The 23547-nt window shown below is 37.4% G+C and overlaps 1 protein-coding gene across 2 annotated transcripts in view; it reads left to right on the top strand.

Moving 5' to 3' along the window:
* Positions 1–23547, top strand: part of TNPO3 (transportin 3) — a 92784-nt gene that overhangs the window by 42158 nt on the left and 27079 nt on the right. For both annotated transcript variants that reach the window (XM_047694475.1, XM_047694476.1), the window contains 10 exons: positions 1884–2027; positions 5472–5647; positions 6119–6257; positions 8231–8377; positions 10571–10678; positions 12556–12647; positions 14836–14975; positions 18554–18745; positions 22319–22410; positions 23295–23371. In XM_047694475.1, the coding sequence (XP_047550431.1) occupies positions 1884–2027; positions 5472–5647; positions 6119–6257; positions 8231–8377; positions 10571–10678; positions 12556–12647; positions 14836–14975; positions 18554–18745; positions 22319–22410; positions 23295–23371 (1307 nt within the window). The remainder of the gene's footprint in view (positions 1–1883; positions 2028–5471; positions 5648–6118; positions 6258–8230; positions 8378–10570; positions 10679–12555; positions 12648–14835; positions 14976–18553; positions 18746–22318; positions 22411–23294; positions 23372–23547) is intronic.

Below are 23547 nucleotides of genomic sequence, written 5' to 3'. Positions count from 1 at the left end.
AAATAGGCTGGCTGTTTCCCCCACATTCCTCTTATTCATTCTATTCCATCCCATTTTGTCAGTATTATACTTTTGTGGTCTATTAGAATGGAGCCATTCCTAAACATTGTGTTGAACTTTTGAGCCTGTCCTCTAATATATTTTTCTCCCTTCATTTATTCTTCATTTTGTTAATCCAAGATCTATTCTTATTTACCTCTGCTGTATTTTTACTGGGAACTCTTCTGGCATTTATGTTTCAGCTTTGAGGCCTTATTTTAAGAGACAGAATTCTTAACAATACAGTTTTTAAAGAGGAACTCAAGGTAACGTTCTCTTCGTTCTGAAGCTTTATGGTATGTGTTTGATTTAATTAGCAGAATTTTTTTTCTCTTCAAAGCAATTAGATTTAGATGTAGGCTTTTTCCAAAATTCTGTTCCTAAGTTTGAGTCAGAAGTTAGAATGTATGGTCTGGTCCTTCCATTTGTAAACATCATATCTTAGTAAACTGAAATGTCATTCAGGAAGTATAAAGGCCAAAACAGTTGTGTAATTTCACATCCAGAGCTTCAAAGATTCAAGTATGTGTGTAGTTGCCATGAATGTACTTGAAGCATTCTTGTTTTTCTTCTTTCATTTCTTTCTTTCTTTCTTTCTTTTTTTTTTTAAAGATTTTATTTATTTATTTGTCAGAGAGAGTGAGCACAGGCAGACAGAGAGGCAGGCAGAGGCAGAGGGAGAAGCAGGCTCCCCGCTGAGCAAGGAGCCCGACGCAGGACTCGATCCCAGGACGCCGGGATCATGACCCGAGCCGAAGGCAGCCGCTCAACCAACTGAGCCACCCAGGCGTCCCTCTTCTTTCATTTCATTTTAGTTCAGTACAGTTCAAACTAATTGAGAAGAACGTAATCATAATTGCCTGATACAGTAAATATAGGAGGAGCATGGCTGCCTAGAAGTATAAGAGTCAACATTTAGATCACTGTGGGATTCTATAATCCCATGCCTCCACCACAGGCCTCCCAAACCTCACGGCAATTATGATGTTTCTGACCCATTGCTTGTAGAAATTATTTTTAGACATTTTTTTAAATCCAAAAAAGTTGGATTACACTTTACTTTGGAAAAAATATACATCACATAAACAATTCGCAAAGAGAAACTGAGTTTTCATCTGACTTTCCATTTTATCTCTTTTATCAACCTACCATATTTATAGTAGTGTCACTTTCTGTGGAATGGTATATTTGCTGGAGTATTCAAGTGCGGAAGCTGAAACATCAGCTTTTCATATGGGGACTTACAGTAGTAGGACTATCTTGTTTTTCTATAAAATCAACTGTGTAGATGAATATTACTTTAAGGTACTTCTTCGGTGAGATTACATTAATGCAGAAGAGGGATCTAAGAAACCCTTACTTCTGAAACAGAACTATCTTTGGGCAAGTCTACAGTCTCTGTGTACTCCACTTCCCAGTTGAGTAAGTGGAGATAGTACCTGACTGTAGTTTTAGTGGGGTTTAATGAATTAAGAATATTGAGAGCACCATCTGGTACTTTCAAAGCACTTTTGGGATGCCTGGGTGGCTCAGTCCCTTGAGGGTCTGCCTTCAGCTCAGGTCATGATCCCAGGGTCCTGGGATTGAGTCTCCCATCGGGCTCCTTGCTCAGCAGGGAACCTGCTTCTCCCTCTGCCTGCTCTGCCTGTTTTTCCTGCAGCTGTCCATGCTTCTACTCTCTCTCTGACGAATGAATAAATAAAATCTTAAAAAAAAAAAAAGAAAGAAAGCACTTAACTGTTAGTATTATTTTCCTTCTCATTATTATACCTGAGAGGTGATTGTAATAATGGCTTAAATATAAAGTTTGGCATTATTTTAACTTTTTTTTTCCTTCTTTTCAGATGACCTGTGTAGAAAAAGCAGGAACAGATGAGAAAATGCTTATGAAGGTCTTTCGCTGTTTAGGAAGTTGGTTTAACCTAGGAGTTTTGGACAGTAACTTCATGGCTAACAATAAGTTACTAGCACTCCTTTTCGAGGTTTTGGTAAGTAATGGCTTTGTTTATGAAAGTATTTTTACCACGTAGTCACAGTAGTAACTAACCTTCTGGGACATAGTAGTGTTTTCAGATTTCTATATAGTGATTGAAAGGTGTATAGTAAGAAAGTGGCAGTGTCTCTTCCTTATTACCAAGTATCAAATGAAGGTATGAGTATTAATACTCAGAATAGAATATAATTAAGTTTAATAAGAAAGCAGTTTTACATGTAGATCAATGATTTACATATTAAACAAGTAAAAAACCATTGGGTTTTTTTCTTGTTTTAAAAATAGAATAATGGGGGGCGCCTGGGTGGCTCAGTGGGTTGGGCCGTTGCCTTCGGCTCAGGTCATGATCCCAGGTCCTGGGTTCGAGCCCCACATCGGGCTTTCTGCTCAGCGGGGAGCCTGCTTCCTCCTCTCTCTCTGCCTGCCTCTCTGCCTACTTGTGATTTCTCTCTGTCAAATAAAATCTTAAAAAAAAAAAAAAATAGAATAATGGTCATTGGGTCTTTGAGACAATTACAGATCAGAATATTGTCTTTGTAGTTGTGATAGTTTACTTAAGCATCATGGTATGTACAGGTTGGATTTGAGGCTTTTGAGATAAATGGGATAAAAAGTAGTATCTTTTTATATACTTGGGCATGTTTTCCATAAGCTTTAATATAATAGTATTAGTAATACATTCTTTTGTCTTGGTAGATAGGCCTGAGTGCGTAGAATAAGACTAGTTTTTAGAACAAGAAACAGCAGTGTCTCAAGCACATATTGATCAGGTCTTTGGAGATGAGAGTGACATTGTCTCGTTTTCCTGGATAGTCTCCTTCCATGAAGTCGTATTAATATAGAAGCTCTGTGTGTACTGGTTATATGCTGGTGCACTGTTATTTAGAAGATGGTAGCATGATAATGGATAATGGATTGATATCGCTGTGAATTAAAGAAAAGGAAAGCACATTCTTCTAGGAGGCATTTTGGTATTTCGTTGTTAGTGTATTTATGTTGCTTTCTTGCATCAGGAGCTAAGACAGAAAAGTTAGACTCTGGTAATTGTTTTGCTATTCACTGTCTTTGTCTCATGTCTTTGGAAGAGTAGTCAGTATAAATAAATTAATATCCCACTTTTGTTTAAAAATTTATGAATATGAGGGGCAACCTGGCTGGTGCAGTCAGCTGAGCAGCCAGCTCTTGGTTTCAGCTTAGGTCGTGATCTCAGGGTCATGAGACTGACCCCTGCTTTGGGCTCTGTGCTCCATGGGGTATCTGCTTGAGATTCTCTCTTTCCCTCTCCCTCTCCTTCTCCTTCTGCCCCTCCTGCTCGTGCATGTGCACTCTCTCTCTCCAAATAAATCTTTTTAAAAATTTATGAATATGATTGATTACATATGAAGGAAGGGCAGCTTGGAATACATGTCAAACTCAATGCAGTGGTTACTTCTGGAAATTAAGATAAGGATAAGGAACAAGCGAACTAGTGCGACAGGATTATATTATCTTCTCCACTGATCCAGTGTCAGGACTCCTCTGCCACTTAACAGAAGTGTGGTTTTTAGAGTCAGAGTCAAATATATTCTCATTCTTACATGCATTCAGTGGCTCAAAATCATGCCATATTTTAGTTTGCTTTATATTTGGACCACATCTCTGTGACAGATATATAGCCTTTTCTCCCATAGTTCTCTTTTTTTTTTTAAAGCTTTTACAAATGTAATGCTGGATATATATACAAAAGAATAAATATGGACACTTACTTAACTTTTTTTTTTTTTTTAAAGATTTTTATTTATTTATTTGACAGACAGAGATCACAAGTAGGCAGAGAGGCAGGCAGAGAGACAGGAAGGGAAGCAGGCTCCCTGCTGAGCAGAGAACCCGATGCGGATCTCAATCCCAAGACCGTGGGATCGTGACCTGAGCCGAAGACAGAGGCTTTAACTCACTAAGCCACCCAGGCACCCCCATTTACTTAACTTTTTAAAACAGAGTAATAATAATAAATATTTTTGAATCCACCTGTAAACCTAAGAATAATCTAATGAATAATTTGCATTTATCCTTGTGTTCCCCAACCCTGCTTGTATAGCTCCTTCCTAACAATTCTAAATGTCCTTGTTTTTTATTATTCATAAAAGACTAATATGCCTTCACTAAATTTATCCATTCTCTCAACTGTACTCTTCTAAATAGAAACCCTGAAGGTCTCACTGTTTGAACTCTACTCCATTTTGTCCCAGTTGTTCTTGAGATCTACTTTCCAGCTGTCGTTCTGAAACCTCTTTACTATGCTTCTGGATTGGATTAACTGTTTTTTGAATGTCCTCAGATACCTTCCTCAGGAAGATATGTGGGAAATAAACTTTGAGTTTTTGTATTCCTGAGAAATATTTATATTTTGCTTTTATTCTTAACTGGTGGTTTAACTAGGTATAGAGTTCTAGGTTCAATTTTCTTTCAAGATTTCCAAGGTCTTTCTCTATCATATACTGGCAGGCATCGTTGCTAATGAGAATCTAAATAACTGATTTGCTCCTTTCAAAGTTACCGTCTCTCATTCCCAGAAGCTTTAAGAATCTCTTTTGAACCTTGGTATTCTGAAATATTATGATGATATGTTAGGTAGGTGTGAGTATTTGAGACTTGTTGGACCCTTTCATTTTATTTTATTTTTTAAAAAAATATTTATTTATTTATTTTAGGGAAAGAGAATGTGTGCCAGTGAGGGGAGGATCAGAGGGGGAGGAGGTGGGAAAGAATCCCAGGGAGACGTGGTGCTGAGTGTGGAAGCAAACGTGGGGCTCAGTCCCACAAGCCATGAGATCATGACGTGAAACCAAGAGTCGGGCGCCTAACCAGCTGAGCCACCCAGAAAACCCAGACCCTTTCATTTTAAATAGTACTTGAATATCAAAAAAGGATGGGAAAGGGGCACCTGGGTGGCTCAGTGGGTTGGGCCGCTGCCTTCGGCTCAGGTCATGATCCTCAGGGTCCTGGGATCGAGTCCCGCGTCGGGCTCTCTGCTCCGCAGGGAGCCTGCTTCCCTCTCTCTCTCTCTCTCTGCCTGCTTCTCTGCCTACTTGTGATCTCTGTCAAATAAATAAATAATAAAATCTTTAAAAAAAAAAAAAAAAGGATGGGAAAGATTTTCACAGACTAAAACAGGGTAGGGAACACATTGCATTACATTTGGAGGGGCTGGTGGGGGGAAAAAAAACCATGGAATTTTAGAAGTCATGTGACTGAATGGGGTACAAAAAGGCTGATTTGTTTGGCATATAGGGAAATAGACAGGGAAGACTGATGAATATTTTCTGGTTGAAGGCCATGACCTTTTAGGCTTTATGCATTTAAAGTACATGTTCAGAAACAGGCTATAGTTGTTTTGCTAGTACTTGGTTTACAGCCTAATGATCATACATCTTATTTCCCTATTCCTGCCATTTCCCAGCAACAGGATAAGACCTCGTCCAACCTACACGAAGCTGCTTCAGATTGTGTGTGCTCAGCTCTCTATGCCATTGAGAATGTGGAGACTAACTTGCCATTAGCCATGCAGCTTTTTCAAGGAGTCCTAACTTTGGAGACTGCTTATCACATGGCTGTGGCACGTGAAGATTTAGACAAGTGAGTGATTATTTAAGGCAGTAGCCCTGGATTCCATCCTTCATGATTTTTTAATGATTCTGGGTAAATATAGACACCACATCCTAAAGATGCTCTGTTCTTGACTGAACCTGGAGTGGAAAATGGATGCAGGAGAGGTTGAAATCATAGAAAGTAGTAATTTTTTCCACTCACAAAGGAAAAGGCTCTAAGAATTAGGGATGAACTTTGGAGTATCAAGTTTAATTTGATAAGGATTTTATTCATATGTTTTAGTAATTGAGAATTCGAACTGACTTATGAGTCATTTGCTTATATGTATAAAAATATATGATAAGGAAAGGTGGCTGTTACGGAGATTCTGATACAGCGTAGCTAATAATCACTACATGTCCCTTAGGCTGAGGATCCTTTTACTTATTTAAGTATGTCTGTGAGTATGTACATATACAGATTTCTGACTTGGTGCTCTCATTACTCTTTCATCTGCAGAGTTCTGAATTACTGCCGTATTTTCACTGAACTATGTGAAACTTTTCTTGAAAAAATTGTTTGTACTCCAGGCCAAGGTCTTGGCGACCTACGAACTCTGGAACTGCTGCTTATTTGTGCAGGACATCCTCAATATGAGGTAGTGTTTATATTATGCTAAACCCATTTTTCTCTAAGTTGTATGCTGCGTATTACCTATATTCCATTGACACCTAGTGTCATAGCTTTTTATTTGTGGGAGACTATAGTCTTATATTTAATTAGTGTGATGTGATGGTTTCCTCTGTATTAGTTTTTTCTTTCTAAATTATGTTTGGGTTTTTCTATTCTATAGAATCTTTTCCATTTTCTAAATATTCTAATTCTAAAAAAAATTTCTATTCTCTATTTTCTTACCCAGTTAGCCGGGCTGACTGCTATAGGCACCTCAGGGAACCCATTAGGAAGAAAGCTAGAACTTTGTAGTTGTAGCTAAAAACAAAACAAAACCACATAAAATCTTAACTGTACCAGTCCTAATACCCAGAGTTTTTTCTCCAAATTGTGAGTAGGAATGAGAAAGGGATTGAAAGGATTTAAAAGTCTACTCTTTTCCAAAATCTCTACAACACCCTACCTCTTTAAAAAGTTAGATTTAAAAAAAAAAAAATCTAGATTTTTTTTAAACTCTTGTGTATTCAAGAAGTTTTACCTCCTCTTAATAGTATAAGAAGTGAGAAAGAACTCCCAAATTGGGTATTATTTTAAATAGGTCTGTTTTGGATCTTTGATGGGAAAAGGATGATAGGCCTCTCTTATTAAGGGAGGAGCACAGCCCTGTATCTCTTTTTCTCTTATTCAAATAATAAACATTCAAATAATGTTTATTTGTTTGACTTGATCTCATGAGGGTATCTAGATTTGGATGAAACACAAAACATTTCTGGGAGTAGCACTCCCAGTGTACACTGTGTAATGATTATCACTCCTTTAAATAGTGCAATAAGTAAGATAAGCTGTGGATAAAGTCCCAGACTTTTTGTTCCTTTTCATTCCCACTCAGGAAAGTAGGTGAGTAAAAATGACACAAGGTTGGTATGTTCAGGGATTTGCAGATGGTTTGTCTGTCAAGAGGTGAGGTATTTTTTCTTTTTCTTCTTTTTTAAAGAAAGATTTTATTTATCTCAGAGCTCGAACACAAGCATGGGGTTGGGGGGCAGAGGAAGAAGCGGACACTCAGCTGAGCAGGGAGCCTCGTGTGGGGCTCTACCTTAGGACCCTGGGATTAGGACCTGAGCCGAAGGCAGCCCTTTAACTGACTCAGCCACCCAGGTGCCCCTGTCAAGAGGTGTTTTAATCTCAAACATGAAATGATTTTTGATTTGAGAAAAAAATATTTAAAAGAGACTTCCCATTTCTGTATCTGTTTCTCTAAATTCAGAATTCTTTCTGTTGCTGGAGAAGTTATCAGCTAAAGAGGGACTGTACTCCCAGTTATCATAAATGGAGTTTGGGGCCTATCATTGGAAGATAGTTGGGTAGGATAGTAATAAATCTGCTAGAGAACAGGTGGCTTCTTAACTGGTTCTACTCGTATTATTTTATTTAATTTTTTTTTTTTTTTTAAGATTTCATTTATTTATTTGACAGAGAGATCACAAGCAGGCAGAGAGGCAGGCAGAGAGAGAGGAGGAAGCAGGCTCCCCGCTGAGCAGAGAGCCCAATGCGGGGCTCGATCCCAGGACTCTGAGATCATTATCCGAGCCGAAGGCAGTGGCTTAACCCACTGAGCCACACAGGCGCCCCTAATTTATTTTTTTTTTAAAGATTTTATTTATTTATTTGACAGAGAGATCACAAGCAGGCAGAGAGGCAGGCAGAGAGAGAGGAGGAAGCAGGCTCCCCGCTGAGCAGAGAGCCCGATGCAGGGCTCGATCCCAGGACTCTGAGATCACGACCTGAGCCAAAGGCAGCGGCTTAACCCACTGAGCCACCCAGGCGCCCCTACTCGTATTATTTTAGATTATATCTTCTTTCCTGTATGGTTCTACTAATAAAACTGTCTTCATATGCCATTCCTTTTTTGAATCAAAAATTAACTTTCTTTTCCTTTTCTCTTTTTCAATTTGATAGGTAGTAGAAATTTCCTTTAACTTTTGGTACCGACTCGGGGAGCATTTGTACAAAACTAATGATGAAGTTATTCATGGAATCTTCAAAGCTTACATTCAGAGGCTGCTTCACGCCTTGGCTCGACACTGCCAGCTAGAACCAGACCATGTAAGTTCCCTTCTCCACTTCTTCAGATCTTAATATCCTACTCTTTTCAGCCCTAATTTAAAAATGAACTAAAAAGGTAAGAAAATAAAGCTAATGGAATTTGCAGGTTTTCTGTCACTCTGTAGCGTACACTAAAGAAATCAACACCTTACATTGTAATGAAGAGTGAGTATAAGGCTTATATAGAAAGAAGTAAGTTCTTCTCCTGGAAATTCACCTTAAATAATTCTGCTGAAGAGAAAAAAATAGCTCTTTTAGGTATAAAGCATTATCTATAAAGTAAAAAAAGGGTAAACTCACGTACAACAATATAAGAAGAGTTACATAAATTAGGATGTTGCAGCTTGATGGACCATTATGCAAAATAATGACTTGAAATAGCAATGCTATTTGCTAAATGAAAAAAATTTAGCAAATTTTTTCTCTCTCTCTGTGTCAAATAAATAAATAAAATCTTAAAAAAAAAAAAGAAACAACTTAAAAAAAAGAATATAGAGAAATAATCTACTTGCTTAGAAGAATACATACTAGAAATACCATAAAATAGTCGATTAGAAAACCCTTTAACCTTCGTTCTTTGCTTAGTCTCTTAAATCTTACAGCATCCTTTTGATTGGTTGGTTAGTTGTTCTAATTCTTCTCTTCTTACTCAGGACTTGAAGAGAGTTTTTTCTCATTGCTCACTATTAGATTTGATGTGAAAACTATAACTATTTCTGTTCTCTTCAGTTTAACGTTAACATTGTTGATTCATGGTATTTTGCATCTTCAAAGAATCTTAGTGATGGTCTAGTGTAGGGGTTTTCATCCTTTATTTTTTTGTTATTTAACTGAGGAATTCTGTCTTCATCTACATCTTACATGGAAGCCTGATAGGTAAATAAAAGCAGGGCCTCTGGTTTCAGTTGGCTGTACTTGGCTTGATCCCATTCTTCTTTTGCCGATTCCTTTGAGGCAGTTCCTTATACTTGTGGATATATGAGTGCTTTGTAATATGTGGGGTGCTATATTTTTTTATTTTTTAAAGATTTTATTTATTTGACAGAAGGAGAGTGAGAGAGGGAACACAAACAGGGGGAATGGGAGATGGAGAAGCAGGCTTCCCACTGAGCGGGGAGCCCCGTGCAGGGCTCGATCCCAGGACCCTAGGATCCTGACCTGAGCCAGAGGTAGATACTTGATGACTGAACCACCCAGGTGTCCTTGTGGGGTACTTTATAATTCCCTATCTCAGGATAGCCATCATTTCCTTCTCATTCTCTGACTTTAATTTCTTCATCTTAAAGCAAGGAGTTTGGACTAGATCAGCAGTTCTCAGTAGTATTAGGGCTGTTTTCCAGATAGTCATGGATAAAGCTTTTTATACATGCCCTTAACCATCTCCCAATTGAAAGCATGAAATGTAAATGATCTCTCTCTATTTTTTTTTAAAGATTTTATTTATTTATTTGACAGAGATCACAAGTAGGCAGAAAGGCAGACAGAGAGAGAGAAGGGGAAGCAGGCTCCCTGCTGAGCAGAGAGCCTGATGCAGGGCTTGATACCAAGACCCTGAGATCATGACCTGAGCCCGAGGCAGAGGCTTAACCCACTGAGCCACCCAGGCACCCCGATCTCTATATTTTTTAATGAAAATTTTCAAATGTTTGGCAAAGGTGAAAATTTTATATTGACTGTCTGTATACCTATACCTAAGTTGTACTATACTTATGTTTTTTTTATATATCTGTCTACCTATATAATATTCTTTTTAAAAGTCTAAAATTCTGTTCTGAATCTAGTTGTTGTGATAATTACTGATTCTGGTAAATATTGACCCATGAAGCTTCAAGGGTATATTCAGTACTAAAAATAAGATAAACTTAGAAACTCTTAATTTATCACCTCTTCCAGGTTACTTCCCACTCTGACCACTCAAATTTTTCAACAGCAGAGCAATGTGTGGCTTGGAAATATGGGGGAAAAGGAAGAACAGTTTCTCATAGTAAAGGTAGAGGTTAGGTTGTATTGACTTGACATACCTAAAAGTTTAAGAGACCCTGTATATTAAAATAACCTTTGATTTAAGCAAATTATCTCTTGTTCATTGGGACTGAACTGTTTAATGGCTTTTTCTTTATTCTTGTTTTTATAGAGGTCTGTTAAAGCCTTATGATAAGATTAAAAGAAATGTTATTTGACTTGAAATTTCAGGAGGGGGTTCCTGAGGAAACTGATGACTTTGGAGAGTTTCGGATGAGGGTATCAGATCTGGTGAAAGACTTGATTTTCTTGATTGGGTCTATGGAGTGTTTTGCTCAGGTAAGTCCATTTGGAGATTCTTACCAGTTTTACTGATCACTTGAGTTTTGTTCACTTCGGTGTCTCCTATAAATATTCCACCTTTTTCTTAAATTTTAATGGCTCAATGGGACAGTAGATATGCAGGTGCCTAGCACACTGCCTGGCATATAGTAGCTTGGTTTATTTATTATCTTAACAAGCAAGCCAATTGCAGTCCGTGGATGGTTCAGTTATGGTTTACTCCTATGATTCTTGCTGTTGAAAGCTTGTCCAGTCGGAGTGGAAAATCATAGATAAACCTTAAGACCCCAAGGTATTTATAGGGAACTTGGACCTAGCCAGGAAAAATAGGCAAGTTTTTCTGCTTTATTAATTATGTACCAAATCCTGGCAACTCTCTTAGTTATTTGGCATTTCCTTTGTCCACACTTATGGTTAGATTCCTGTGCAGTTTCATCCCAGAAGTGACTATACTAGAGTAGAAGATTCATAGTCCTGTGATTTTCCTGACAGTGAGTAATATTTTACCTCATAAAGTTGCAATCATCACCATTCCACATCACTTAACGTTAGCATAATTTCAGGCAATTTTCATATTCCTAGATCATACTCTAAGCTCAGAAATATAGTAGTTTTGATACTTTATTAGCAATACCGAACTAACCTTTATTTTATTTTATTTTTTTGGTAACCCAGCCATTTTGTATATTTGGGGGTATAATCTGATTTGGAAAGTCTTAATTAAATTATATCTGTTTTTCTTCATATTAAACAAAGTGTGTTTATTGATCTAATTACCAAGGGTTGGAGATTCTTAGAAAGCAGATTCAGTGAGATCACCAGATCACAGGCAGATGACCTGTGTTCACATTTCAGCTCTTTGTCATTCGCTGTGTGGCTTTGAGCAAGTTACTTGTTCTTCAAATCTCAGTTTACAAATTTACTTAAATTGTCAGTGTTGTTCAAGATGTATTCTGTGGAACACCAGTCATGCAGGGCTTGATACCAGGACCCTGAGATCATGACCTGAGCCCGAGGCAGAGGCTTAACCCACTGAGCCACCCAGGCACCCCGATCTCTATATTTTTTAATGAAAATTTTCAAATGTTTGGCAAAGGTGAAAATTTTATATGAGATATTCATATGAGATATGGAATTTGGATTTCATATGAGATATTCTTTGTCGGGGGAGAATCCTCAATTAACATTGGGAAATGACTTAAACAGTGTATTAAAGGCTCGGTAAAGTCCTACAACAAGAGAATTACTTAATTTTATCTTACTTAGCAGTGTTTGTTATTTGACTCCAGAAATCTTACTTAGACTAACACCCAATCAGATGGATATATGCTGGGAAATTTCTGGACTAGAGCATCTTTGAGTATTCTGCTTGGTCTCCTTTTTTTCCTCCCCTTGCTTGGATATGGTATTCTAAATAGCTGCTTTTTAAGAATTTAATCTGTACTACTAGTGTTGATGCAGATAAGTCTTTAAAACAGTAGAAATGTTAAAATCAATACATATATAAGAAATTTACATTGTATTTCAATTTTAAGTGTATTTATGTATTTATCAGTTATTGTAGGGATCACAAAAAGACACTCATGTAATATGTTTGCTTTTCCATAATACTCATTTTGTCGGGGCAGATGATAATTTTGATACATTCCTGGGGAATCTAACTGGTTTTATTTCAGATATTAAAATAGCAGTTACTTGTAGTTAGTGAAGATGTGAAAAAGGAGTTAATTTTCTCCCCTGGCTCTGAGAGATACTTCGATTTAGAAACGAGGGGCTGGATTTATTTTAACTAAAAGGATTTTTTGTTTTGTTTGTTTTGGAATTCTATTCTGTTTTCCTTTTAATGGATCCATAATCCACCTCTTCTTCTCTAGTTATATTCTACTCTGAAAGAAGGCAACCCACCCTGGGAGGTGACAGAAGCGGTTCTCTTTATCATGGCTGCTATAGCAAAGAGTGTTGATCCGTGAGTGTCTAATAAGTCTTTTGCGGGAACTCTGAATATCAAAGGAAGGAAAATTATACCATTTTTCTCCTGTGCTGTATGTTTGGAAACACTTAGAACTTCTATAATGCTGCCTAGTCGTTGACTTCTAGAGTTTATTCCAGAGTAGCATGCATTGCTGATACTCAATAACCACATATCCTAGAGTTAAAATTATTTTGTTCTTGATGTTAGGAAGATAATGCTGATTTATTTTTCCAGCTGAGGCTCCCTTGTGAAAGTTGATATAATAAAAAAAATTGTTAGGCTGTTAAATTGTTGGTGCTTGCTTAAAAGCAGCTGAATAGTCACTGATTAGCTCTCATCTGCTTTTGGACCTTGGGTAAGTGATCCTCACAAATATTTCATCATATTGTTCTCCATTTTGTCTGCCTTAGAGAATCATTTGTGAGTTTTAGAAAGGCAAGATAGGTACCATTTCACCTTAAAAGAGTAGCAAAATCTAAGGAGCAATTATTATTTTTGTTATTGCCATGGGAAATCTTTAAGTTACTAGAATTTGATTTCTTTTTTTTTTTACTAGAATTTGATTTCTAATTGAGTAGCATAGAAATTTTATTTATGATTTTAATATGAATTCCTAAAAACAGAATTTACTTCGTGCTGTGAGTTTATAAATTGATGATAATATCTATCAAGTTTTCTTGTATTGTGATCAGATACCTGCAACTGAGCTCTATTCCAAGCCTTGGTTAGAGAGATGGTTAAGGCATGTATTTATGAAAAGTATAGTGCTTCTTACTTAGCTGCCTTTTAGACTTGAGTCAGTGAAATCTTACATTGTTTCTAATCCAGTAAATATTCAAGGAGAATAGAGTAGGTTTGCTTTTCTCTATTAAGATGTACTGGTCCCGGGTGGGATGCCTGGGTGGCTTAGTTGGTTAAGCAACTGCCTTTGGCCCAGGTCATCATCCTGGAGTCCGGGGACCGAGTCTGCATCGGGCTCCCTGCTCATTGGGGAGTGTGCTTCTCCCTCTAATCCTCCCCTTCTCCTTCTCTCTTGCTCTCTCATTCTCTCTCTCTCATATAAATAAATCTTTAAAAAAAAAAATCTTAAAAAAAAAAAGATGTATTGGTCCTGAATTACATACCATATTGTTTGCTCTTACATTCATTTTGGTATCTTTTGGAACCTTCAGTGATAGTCTGAGGATTATTAAAATCACTTCTATTCTGATATGTGTTGGTGTAAAAAAGGATGGGTAGAGAGTCTCAAAAATTAGCTTAGTGTTCTCAGGAAACATAACATAAATGAGAGAAGATTTTACATTGTGGTTTTTTTTTTTTAATCCACATTTGAAGCCAACTGCATGATTATAATTTTTTTTTAGTGTATGAACTTAGACTTAGTTCATCAGCATGGAGTGCTTTTGCTCTAATCCAGGACATTATTTAGATTTTAAACCTCTTTTGTTTCTGTATTATAGCCTACCACTATGGGGGCATAAAGAATTTCAGCCAGTATTCTTGGGGAGTGGAAAAAAGACAAGGAAAGGGGAAAAAGAAATTCTTGGAGCCATGGAGAGTATTTGGTTAACTTTAATTTTCCCTCATGTTCCAAGTCAGGTCACCTTTACCTGTTCTTGCGGCTTGTATTCTTGTTCCTTTAGTTAGGGAGCTGGCCCACCCGTACTTACCTGTGCTAAAAATTTCCAGTATCCAGCTATAAGAAATATTTTGGAGAAGAACTAATAGCAAGTGGTCTGTGAGAATTACTCACTCATTCATTTAGCCACGCAGCAATATTTATTGAGTGCCCACTGTGTGCCAGGCACTGTTCTAGGTACTGCAGCTAGAAGAATAACTAAAATGGATTCTTTAAAAGAAGACATGCATCCACAGTAAATGCCTGCCTCTCCAATTTGAAGAACATAATCTGATCGCAGGATGTGTCTTTAGATACTTTATTGGCATTTAGAAGATTAAGGAGCAGCATGCTTCTTGTGAAACAGTATCTACTGTTTCTATCTTTTTGCCTTTTTTTGAGGATTTAAAAAACTTTCATACCAAATGTTAAGCACTTTCATCCAAATGGTTATGTGTTTAGAAAAAAGCCCTTTAGCAATGATTTGTCTTTTTACAGCCTGTTATTAGGCCAGAATCTAACCTCTGAAATCAGTAACTGTGAGTACTTACCTTTTGTACTTAGGGAGAACAATCCAACACTGGTGGAGGTCCTAGAAGGAGTCGTCCGCCTTCCAGAGACTGTACATACAGCAGTGCGATACACCAGCATTGAATTGGTTGGAGAGATGAGCGAAGTGGTTGATCGAAATCCTCAGTTCCTTGGTATGTGTGAACTCACTCTTCTGCAGCTACTGAGAGTGATTTTTCTGATTTTGTTCTTCCTTTCTTACTTTCACTCTTGTTCTTTTGTTCTTTATTTTTATTGGTAGGTAGAATGTTTCTAGACAGAGTAAATACTGTATTATGAGCTGTTGCTTAGTTGACACATTTGTAAACTGGTCATCTCTTGGAAGAGGGATCTTTAAAGATTAGATCTCTAGATAGGGAAACAGTTTGCTTCTAGTAGTCTGCTTCGGGATGAATTTTTCTGTTAGTCTTTGGCACATGCTTGAACTAATCAGACTCCCTGTAGTTCTAACTTAGATGCTATTAATAGGCTAAAGCAAAGGAAAGGTTTTTTTTCAGCGTTAAATACTCTTTTTTAAAAACCAAGAATTATCATTTGAGACAAAATAAGTACAAATTAAAATGAAAAGAATGTTGAATTATATCAGCTCTGGATGCCCTTATTGGCTTGAAAAAATAAAGATTATACAAAGTAACTTTAGGATCAAAAGTAAGGGAAGAAATCATTTCTTTTATCTCTCTCATTTTGCAGATAAATCCAAAGAGAGTAAATAATTTATCTAAGGTAGTATATATTAAGCCTCCCTGATACTCAGGACTGATACATTCTAAGAATTTTAAGAACCTCCCCCCCCAACTTGTGTCTATCATATTGTTTGATATATTTCTATGCTTATGTTACCATCTTTTTTTTTTTTTTTTAATTCCAGTATAGTTAACATAAGTGCTGTATTAGTTTCAGGTGTATAATATAGTGATTAAACAGTTCTGTGCATTACTTGGTGCTCATCAAGATAAGTGTACTCTTAATCCCCTTCACCTATTTCACCCATCCCCTCCATCCACCCCACCTCTGATAACCATCAGTTTGTTATCTATAGTTAAGAATCTGTTTTTTTTTTTTCCTTTGTTTTGGAAATCATATGGTATTTCTCTTTTTCTGACTTACTTCACTTAGCATTATACTCTCTCGATCCATCCATGTTGTTGCAGATGGCAAGATTTCATTCTTTTTTATGACTGAGTGATATCTGTGTGTGTGTGCACGCACATGCACATGTATGTGAACATGTGTTTATACCTCTTCTTTATTCATGTGTCTTTCAGTGGACTTGGGTTGCTTCTGTAATTGGCTATTGTAAATAATGCTTCATTAAACATAGGGGTGTGTATATCTTTCTAAATTTGTGTTTTCATTTTCTTTTGAGTAAATACCCAATAGTGAAATTACTGGATTATACATCTATTACCCACTTTCAGCTTGATTTTATTTTACATATGATCTTTTTTATTGTTTTAAAACTGTTGCTTAAACAGTGATGTTTCTTTTTTCTTATTTCTGTGTATAGAGCGTATGATAGACATGTTCACATTATAGCTGAGACACTTTCAAGTTCAACATACCATTGAAAATTTTTTTCAGAATACCTGTTTTCTAATGCTTAGATTCTTCACTTCTGTAATCTGTCTCGACATTTGACTTTCTTTTCTGAATGATTCTTCTAGAAACTAAAGTGGGTTTGTTTGTTAAACCTTATCACTCAGTACCACCATGCAGTATCTCATTTAAATACATGCATCAGCAGTAAGACAAATTGCTCCATGTTTGTACTTACTTTAGAATAGTTAAAACACACATCACTCGGCATCAGGGAAATACAAATCAAAACCACAATGAGATATCACCTCACACCAGTCAGAATGGCTAAAATTAACAAGTCAGGAAATGACAGATGCTGGCGAGGATGCGGAGAAAGGGGAACCCTCCTACACCGTTGGTGGGAATGCAAGCTGGTGCAACCACTCTGGAAAACAGCATGGAGGTTCCTCAAAATGTTGAAAATAGAACTACCCTATGACCCAGCAATTGCACTGCTGGGTATTTACCCTAAAGATACAAATGTAGTGATCCAAAGGGGCACGTGCACCCGAATGTTTATAGCAGCAATGTCTACAATAGCCAAACTATGGAAAGAACCTAGATGTCCATCAACAGACGAATGGATAAAGAAGATGTGGTATATATACACAATGGAATACTATGCAGCCATCAAAAGAAATGAAATCTTGCCATTTGCGATGACGTGGATGGAACTAGAGGGTATCATGCTTAGCGAAATAAGTCAATCGGAGAAAGACAACTATCATATGATCTCCCTGATATGAGGGATAGGAGATGCAACATGGGGGGTTGAGGGGGTAGGAGAAGAGTAAATGAAACAAGATGGAATTGGGAGGGAGACAAACCATAAGTGACTCTTAATCTCACAAAACAAACTGAGGGTTGATGGGGGGAGGGGGATTGGGAGGGGGGGTGGGATTATGGACACTGGGGAGGGTATGTGCTATGGTGAGTGCTGTGAAGTGTGTAAACCTGGTGATTCACAGACCTGTACTGCTGGGGATAAAAATATATGTTTATAAAAAATAAAATTAATTAAAAAAAAAAAGAATAGTTAAAACAATGGATATCCCATTTGAGAATCACAGAAGCTTACAGCATTATAGTTCCCTATACTCTATACTTAGTTCTTCTGATTCCTAAGCTTAAAACTTTTAGGCTGCTTTTGTGGAGGGGACCAGGGGTTCATGCTGATTGGGGCATTATACTGGTCATTAGATGGGAAATGGAGATAATGTGGTTTTTTTTTTTTTTTTTTTTTGTCAAATATCTTTTTTTTTTTTTTTTTTTTTTAAATTTTATTTTTTATAAACATATATTTTTATCCCCAGGGGTACAGGTCTGCGAATCGCCAGGTTTACACACTTCACAGCACTCACCATAGCACATACCCTCCCCAATATCCATAACCCCATGGAGATAACGTTTTAATGTGCTTTACGACATTGTTCTTTTGATTCCTTCTTTTCTGGTTTGGTATGAGATTATTCTGATGTACTTTCAAAGTGTTCCTTAATCATATGTGATTTTTCCATAGAAAATTATTCTGATTTTTATAAAGTAAGGTAAAAGATAAGAAGAATGTGCTTTATAGAAATTCACCTTTATAATCAGTTTCTTTGGAACACTTATTTTTGTTACAAAAGTAAAGCATAGTTTTTCCAGAAGTACTAAAGCTCAATCTGCATGTTTTTAAGGCCTTTTCTAACTATAAAGAAGCAAGTATAAAAGTGTCCACTTAGATAACTGTCGTCCTGGTTAACATAGGCTGTTTTTTACATAGTGACTCATCTCTGAGTATAAATAATGGTAGCTCTCTGAGCTTTATATTCTTTCTTATATTACCTTATTCTTAATACATGGATGGCCTTATCCACCCGTGGTTTTCAAACTATGCTGTGTGAAGGCCTAGCCATGAGGAAAGAAATAGAAGGTGAATAGATAGGACCCAGGGCTCCCTGACACTATGTCAGTGAGATCAGCTCCTTTTTTATGTTTTATATATTGGGGTTTGAACACATTTCATTTTTTTAAATGGTTCTTTTGCTTAAAGGCTGGGTGGGGGCAGGAATATAAACCTCTGTTATAAGGAACTACAAGTTTTCCTTGAGTTTTCGACCTGTAATCTCTACTGTGTGGTATCTCTCCTTAGACCCTGTGTTGGGCTATTTGATGAAGGGCCTGTGTGAAAAGCCTCTGGCTTCTGCTGCAGCCAAAGCCATTCATAACATTTGCTCTGTCTGCCGAGACCACATGGCTCAGCACTTTAATGGACTCCTGGAGATTGCCCGTTCCCTTGATTCCTTCATGTTGTCTCCAGAAGCTGCTGTGGGCTTGCTAAAAGGTATTTACTTCAGATATTAACCAAGAACATCTCTAAGCTCTTCTGAGGGGTTATCTTATACTAATCATATCCCAGTTTTTCAGTTGCAGTATACTTAGTGATGGAGAAAGTTGACTGTTCCACTCAGGGGAGGGTGTTGATATATACATGTACTCTTTTCTTAGAATACTTTAAGGCTGTATAACTACTTCAACCTGCTTACAGTGTGTATAGCACAGACTTAAATTTTGGGGTGGTGATGACACATTTGAACTAAATACAGTTCTTTTAGAGTTGGGGAAGAATAAAAAAAGGAGCCCAAATAGCATTGCCATACCGAAGCAGTAGGTGGAAATTTAAAGGTAGTTAATGTGGATCAGTCCTGTCCATAGAAACTTGGTGTCTTAGTATTCTTTAACCATTATGAATCAGCTTTACGCTCAGTGATTGCCTGTTCAGAGGCAAGTAGCGAGAGTGGTGATGAAGTTCAAAGAAGAACTAGAGATATTAGGGCTAGGAAAAAGAAGAGACTTTAAGCATGATGGCTATTTTTAAATATTTGAAAGGTTATCCTATAAAAGAAGGAATAGATTTATGAGTAGTAGTCAGTTGTTGACGTGTACTGGCTTTTATTTATTTATTTTTTTAAATGGTTTTTTTTTTTTTTAAGATTTTATTTATTTATTTGACAGAGTGAGATCACAAGTAGGCAGAGAGGCAGGCAAAGAGAGGGAGAGAAGGAAGCAGGCTCCCTGCCAAGCAGAGAGCCCGATGCGGGACTCGATCCCAGGACCCTGAGATCATGACCTGAGCCGAAGGCAGAGGCTTAACCCACTGAGCCACCCAGGCGCTCCATGTACTGGCTTTTAGAAAGAAAACACTTTCTTACTAAACTCTGAAAGTAGATTGAGGTGCCCTGTGAGGTAGTGAAATCTTTACAGCTGGCAGTGAGAGGGGATTGAGGATATATCAAATAAAACACTGGGTAATACAACCTTTGTGGCATCATTTAAGCCTCTGTGAGTAGCAAACAAGTTAGTCTTGGCTAGATTTGGATGACCTTGTGTGGGAACTAACTGTTCTTTCCTATATCTATGATGAAGTTCCTTTCCAGCTAGTGTATTTGCATTTTCCAAGACAGATTTTCTTTCTTTCTTTTTTTTTTTTATTAAAGATTTTATTTATTTATTTGACAGAGAGAGATCACAAGTAGACAGAGAGGCAGGCAGAGAGAGAGAGAGAGAGGGAAGCAGGCTCCCTGCTGAGCAGAGAGCCCGATGCGAGACTCGATCCCAGGACCCTGAGATCATGACCTGAGCCGAAGGCAGCGGCTTAACCCACTGAGCCACCCAGGCGCCCTCCAAGGCAGATTTTCTTTCTGTAGCATGGGTTTTTATTGTTTCCATTCATAGGCATAGATAATAAGACATTGAATCGGAGTCAAATATTCCTACTGTTGAGCTACTGCTAGTGGTTACTTCTGCCATCTTGTAATTTTCTAGTGAAATTTAACCTTGATACTGAAGTGACATCTAACCTGTAGTTAGATGGCATCTCATTTATCAGTGATACCTTCTCAATAAAGAAAACTTTTTATTTAAAAAAAATTTTTTTAAGATATAACTATGGGGCGCCTGAGTGGCTTAGTTGGTTAAGCATCTGCCTTTGGCTCGGGTCATGATCCCAGGGTCCTGGGATTGAGCCCCACAGTGGGCTCCCTATTCAGCAGGGAACCTGCTTCACCCCTTTCCTCTGTCCCCTGCTTGTGCTCTCTCTTTCACACCTCTCTCTATATGTATCGAATAAATAAATAAAATCTTTAAAAAAAAAATGTATCTTGAGAGAGCGAGAGTGCACGTGAACAGGGAGAGGGAAAGAGAATTCCAAGCAGACTGCTCACTGAGTGGGGAGCCTGACTTGGAGCTCCATCCCATAGCCCTGAGAGCATGACCTGAGCCAAAATCAAAGGTCAGCCTCTTAACTGACTGAGCCACCCAGGCGCCCCATATATACAACTTAAAAAAAAAAAACAAAAGAGTTTCAGTAACATTCTTTTCTGTAGAAATAAATTAAAAAGAAAAAGCATATTTAAGTTAGATTCTCCCCTATAGTTTTTTTTTGTTTTTTTTTTTTAATATTTTATTTATTAATTGACAGAGACACAGCCAGAGAGGGAACACAAGCAGGGGTAGTGGGAGAGGGAGAAGCAGGCTTCCCGCTGAGCAGGGAGCCCAACACGGGGCTCGATCCCAGGACCCTGGGATCATGACCTGAGCTGAAGGCAGACACTTTTTTTTTTTTTAAAGATTTTTATTTATTTATTTATTTGACAGAGAGAGATCACAAGTAGACAGGCAGGCAGAGAGAGAGAGAGAGAGAGAGAGGGAAGCAGGCTCCCTGCTGAGCAGAGAGCCCGATGTGAGACTCGACCCCAGGACCCTGAGATCATGACCTGAGCCGAAGGCAGCGGCTTAACCCACTGAGCCACCCAGGCTCCCTGAAGGCAGACACTTAATGACTGAGCCACCCAGGTGCCCTCTCCCCTATAGTTTTAAATAAGTCTAACTCACCCATGGCTTATAGACTACCAGGAGAAATCATTTAGTTTTTTAATTCATATTTGAAGACTTACGGATTGATTACCATTCTGTTGAATGAAATATGGAAGATGAGAAAAACCAGTCATGGATAAAAAAAAAAGAGGTGGTGGAGGCTTTTGCAACTATTTAAAAAATGAAAGGCAAACTTAACTTTTTCTTCTGTTCAAAGCACTCATTTTACAGATAAAGAAACTGAGGCCCAGAGATAATACCTTACCTGGCTGATAGATTCTGTTATGGTATAACTAGAATCTGATCTCTAATTTCAGCCCATTCTTTTTTTTTTTGTCTACCTTTTTAAAAAACAGGTTTTATTTATTTATTTGACAGAGAGAGAGAGAGAGATCACAAGTAGGCAGAGAAGCAGCAGAGGGGGAGGGGGGACTCAGGCCCCTTGCTGAGCAGAGAACCCAATGCAGGGCTCCATCCCAGGACCCTGGGATCATGACCTGAGCCGAAGGCAGAGGCTTAACCCACTGAGCCACCCAGGCGCCCCAATTTCAGCCCATTCTTACCAAAAAAAAATAATAATAATAATAATGTATCTATTTCTCAAACCTCTTTGATGGTAAAAATTGCCTATGGTACTTATTAAAAGTAAAGGCTCTTCTTAAACCTCTGGGAAGTTTGAGAATGATTATGCTATGCTATATAAAAATAGCTTTGGCGTTGGCTTTGTAAAGGAGATCTTTTTTTCTTAAGTATTTGAAGAATTAAAAGGGAGTTGTATTTAAACATCTTGAAACCCACAGATGCTGAGGAGAGAGAATTTAATATTAACTTCAGTTATAAATGTTAGTGTGAAGGTCACTTTGTTTTCTAAGCCAAACAAAGAGAAACCAGCCTAAATAACAAAATACTTTAACTAAAAAAGCAGTGTTGAGCTTTTTAAAAGAATGAAACCAGCCAACCTTTTCTGTTAGTCAAATGATGGAGACCAATGAATTACCTCAGTTTAGCATTTATTTTACTTGTATTTTTCTTTGTCTTACAGGGACAGCACTTGTCCTAGCCAGGTTACCTTTGGATAAGATTACTGAATGCCTTAGTGAACTATGTTCTGTTCAGGTTATGGCATTGAAAAAGGTGAGTCCAATTAGAAAAGGGGTTTAGTACATACTTATGATGTTTACGTGTTAGAAAGGAAAAGACAGAATATACAAGTGATCCTTTATCTACCTACAAAAGCCAAGAGAATGAACTAAAAAGTTATTAAAATTAATCAGTCTATCAAAGGAGTTGCATACAAGGAATAAGTATTCTAAAATCAGTAGATTTTTCACTATCAGTAATACAATTTAGAAGGTATAATGGGGAAAATAACATTCAAGTTAGGAATCAAAACCATAACCTACCATATTTCCTTCAAGAATATTATAAAGATGTCAGCTCTTCTCAAGTTACATTTATAGTGCAGTAATAGGAGAATTCAACATAATGATTCTTAAGTTTATCTCTAATCATATGCTGGTAGGAGCATTTAAGAAATTTTAGGAAAGAATAAGAAGCAACTTGCTGTATCTCTTAAAATACATTGTGAAGCCTTAGTCATTTTAAAGTGTAATAAAAAAAGAAAGGAAAAAAGTGTCCTAATAGAAAGTGAAATAAAGATACAGATTATATAATAATGTTACCTGTTGTCTGTACTGTAATATATAATGTATATAATGTCTTGGTCATTATGAAAGTAAATGGGAAAACATTAAATAATACTGTTTTCCACTCCACAGTGATCATGTAGTAAAAGTGTTGTATTATGTAGTCTTAGCCATGATGCAGTAAGATGAAGGAAAGTAATTTGACAATATGAATTTAAAAGTTTGCACCATTTGAGTAACTATTGGGAATCTCTTATAAGGAAGTAAGCAGAGATTGAGAGGGAGGTGGATGTTTAAGGGTGTATATCTGCAGTGTTTGCTGTAGAGATGTATGTGTAACAACACAGTGTTGATACCTCTCTGTCTCATCAGCTGTTGTCTCAGGAGCCCAGCAATGGTATATCCTCAGATCCCACTGTGTTCTTAGATCGCCTTGCAGTAATATTTAGGTAAGAAGGGAGACTGCTTGCCTGCCTTGGGTTAACAGCTCAAATAAGACCATTATGTATTAAAGAAAGCCAGTGTTTTTCACGAAACTTCCAGGTCCTCCTATAATCTCTTCTGTTAGGAGACTGATAAGCCCATTACTTGAAATTTTGGAGCAAAGACAAATTCTAAGAATATG

The sequence above is a fragment of the Lutra lutra genome, chromosome 11 (assembly GCF_902655055.1).
Source record: "Lutra lutra chromosome 11, mLutLut1.2, whole genome shotgun sequence".
NCBI classification, from domain to species: Eukaryota; Metazoa; Chordata; class Mammalia; order Carnivora; family Mustelidae; genus Lutra; species Lutra lutra.
This window is presented reverse-complemented; position numbering and strand designations above follow the sequence as displayed.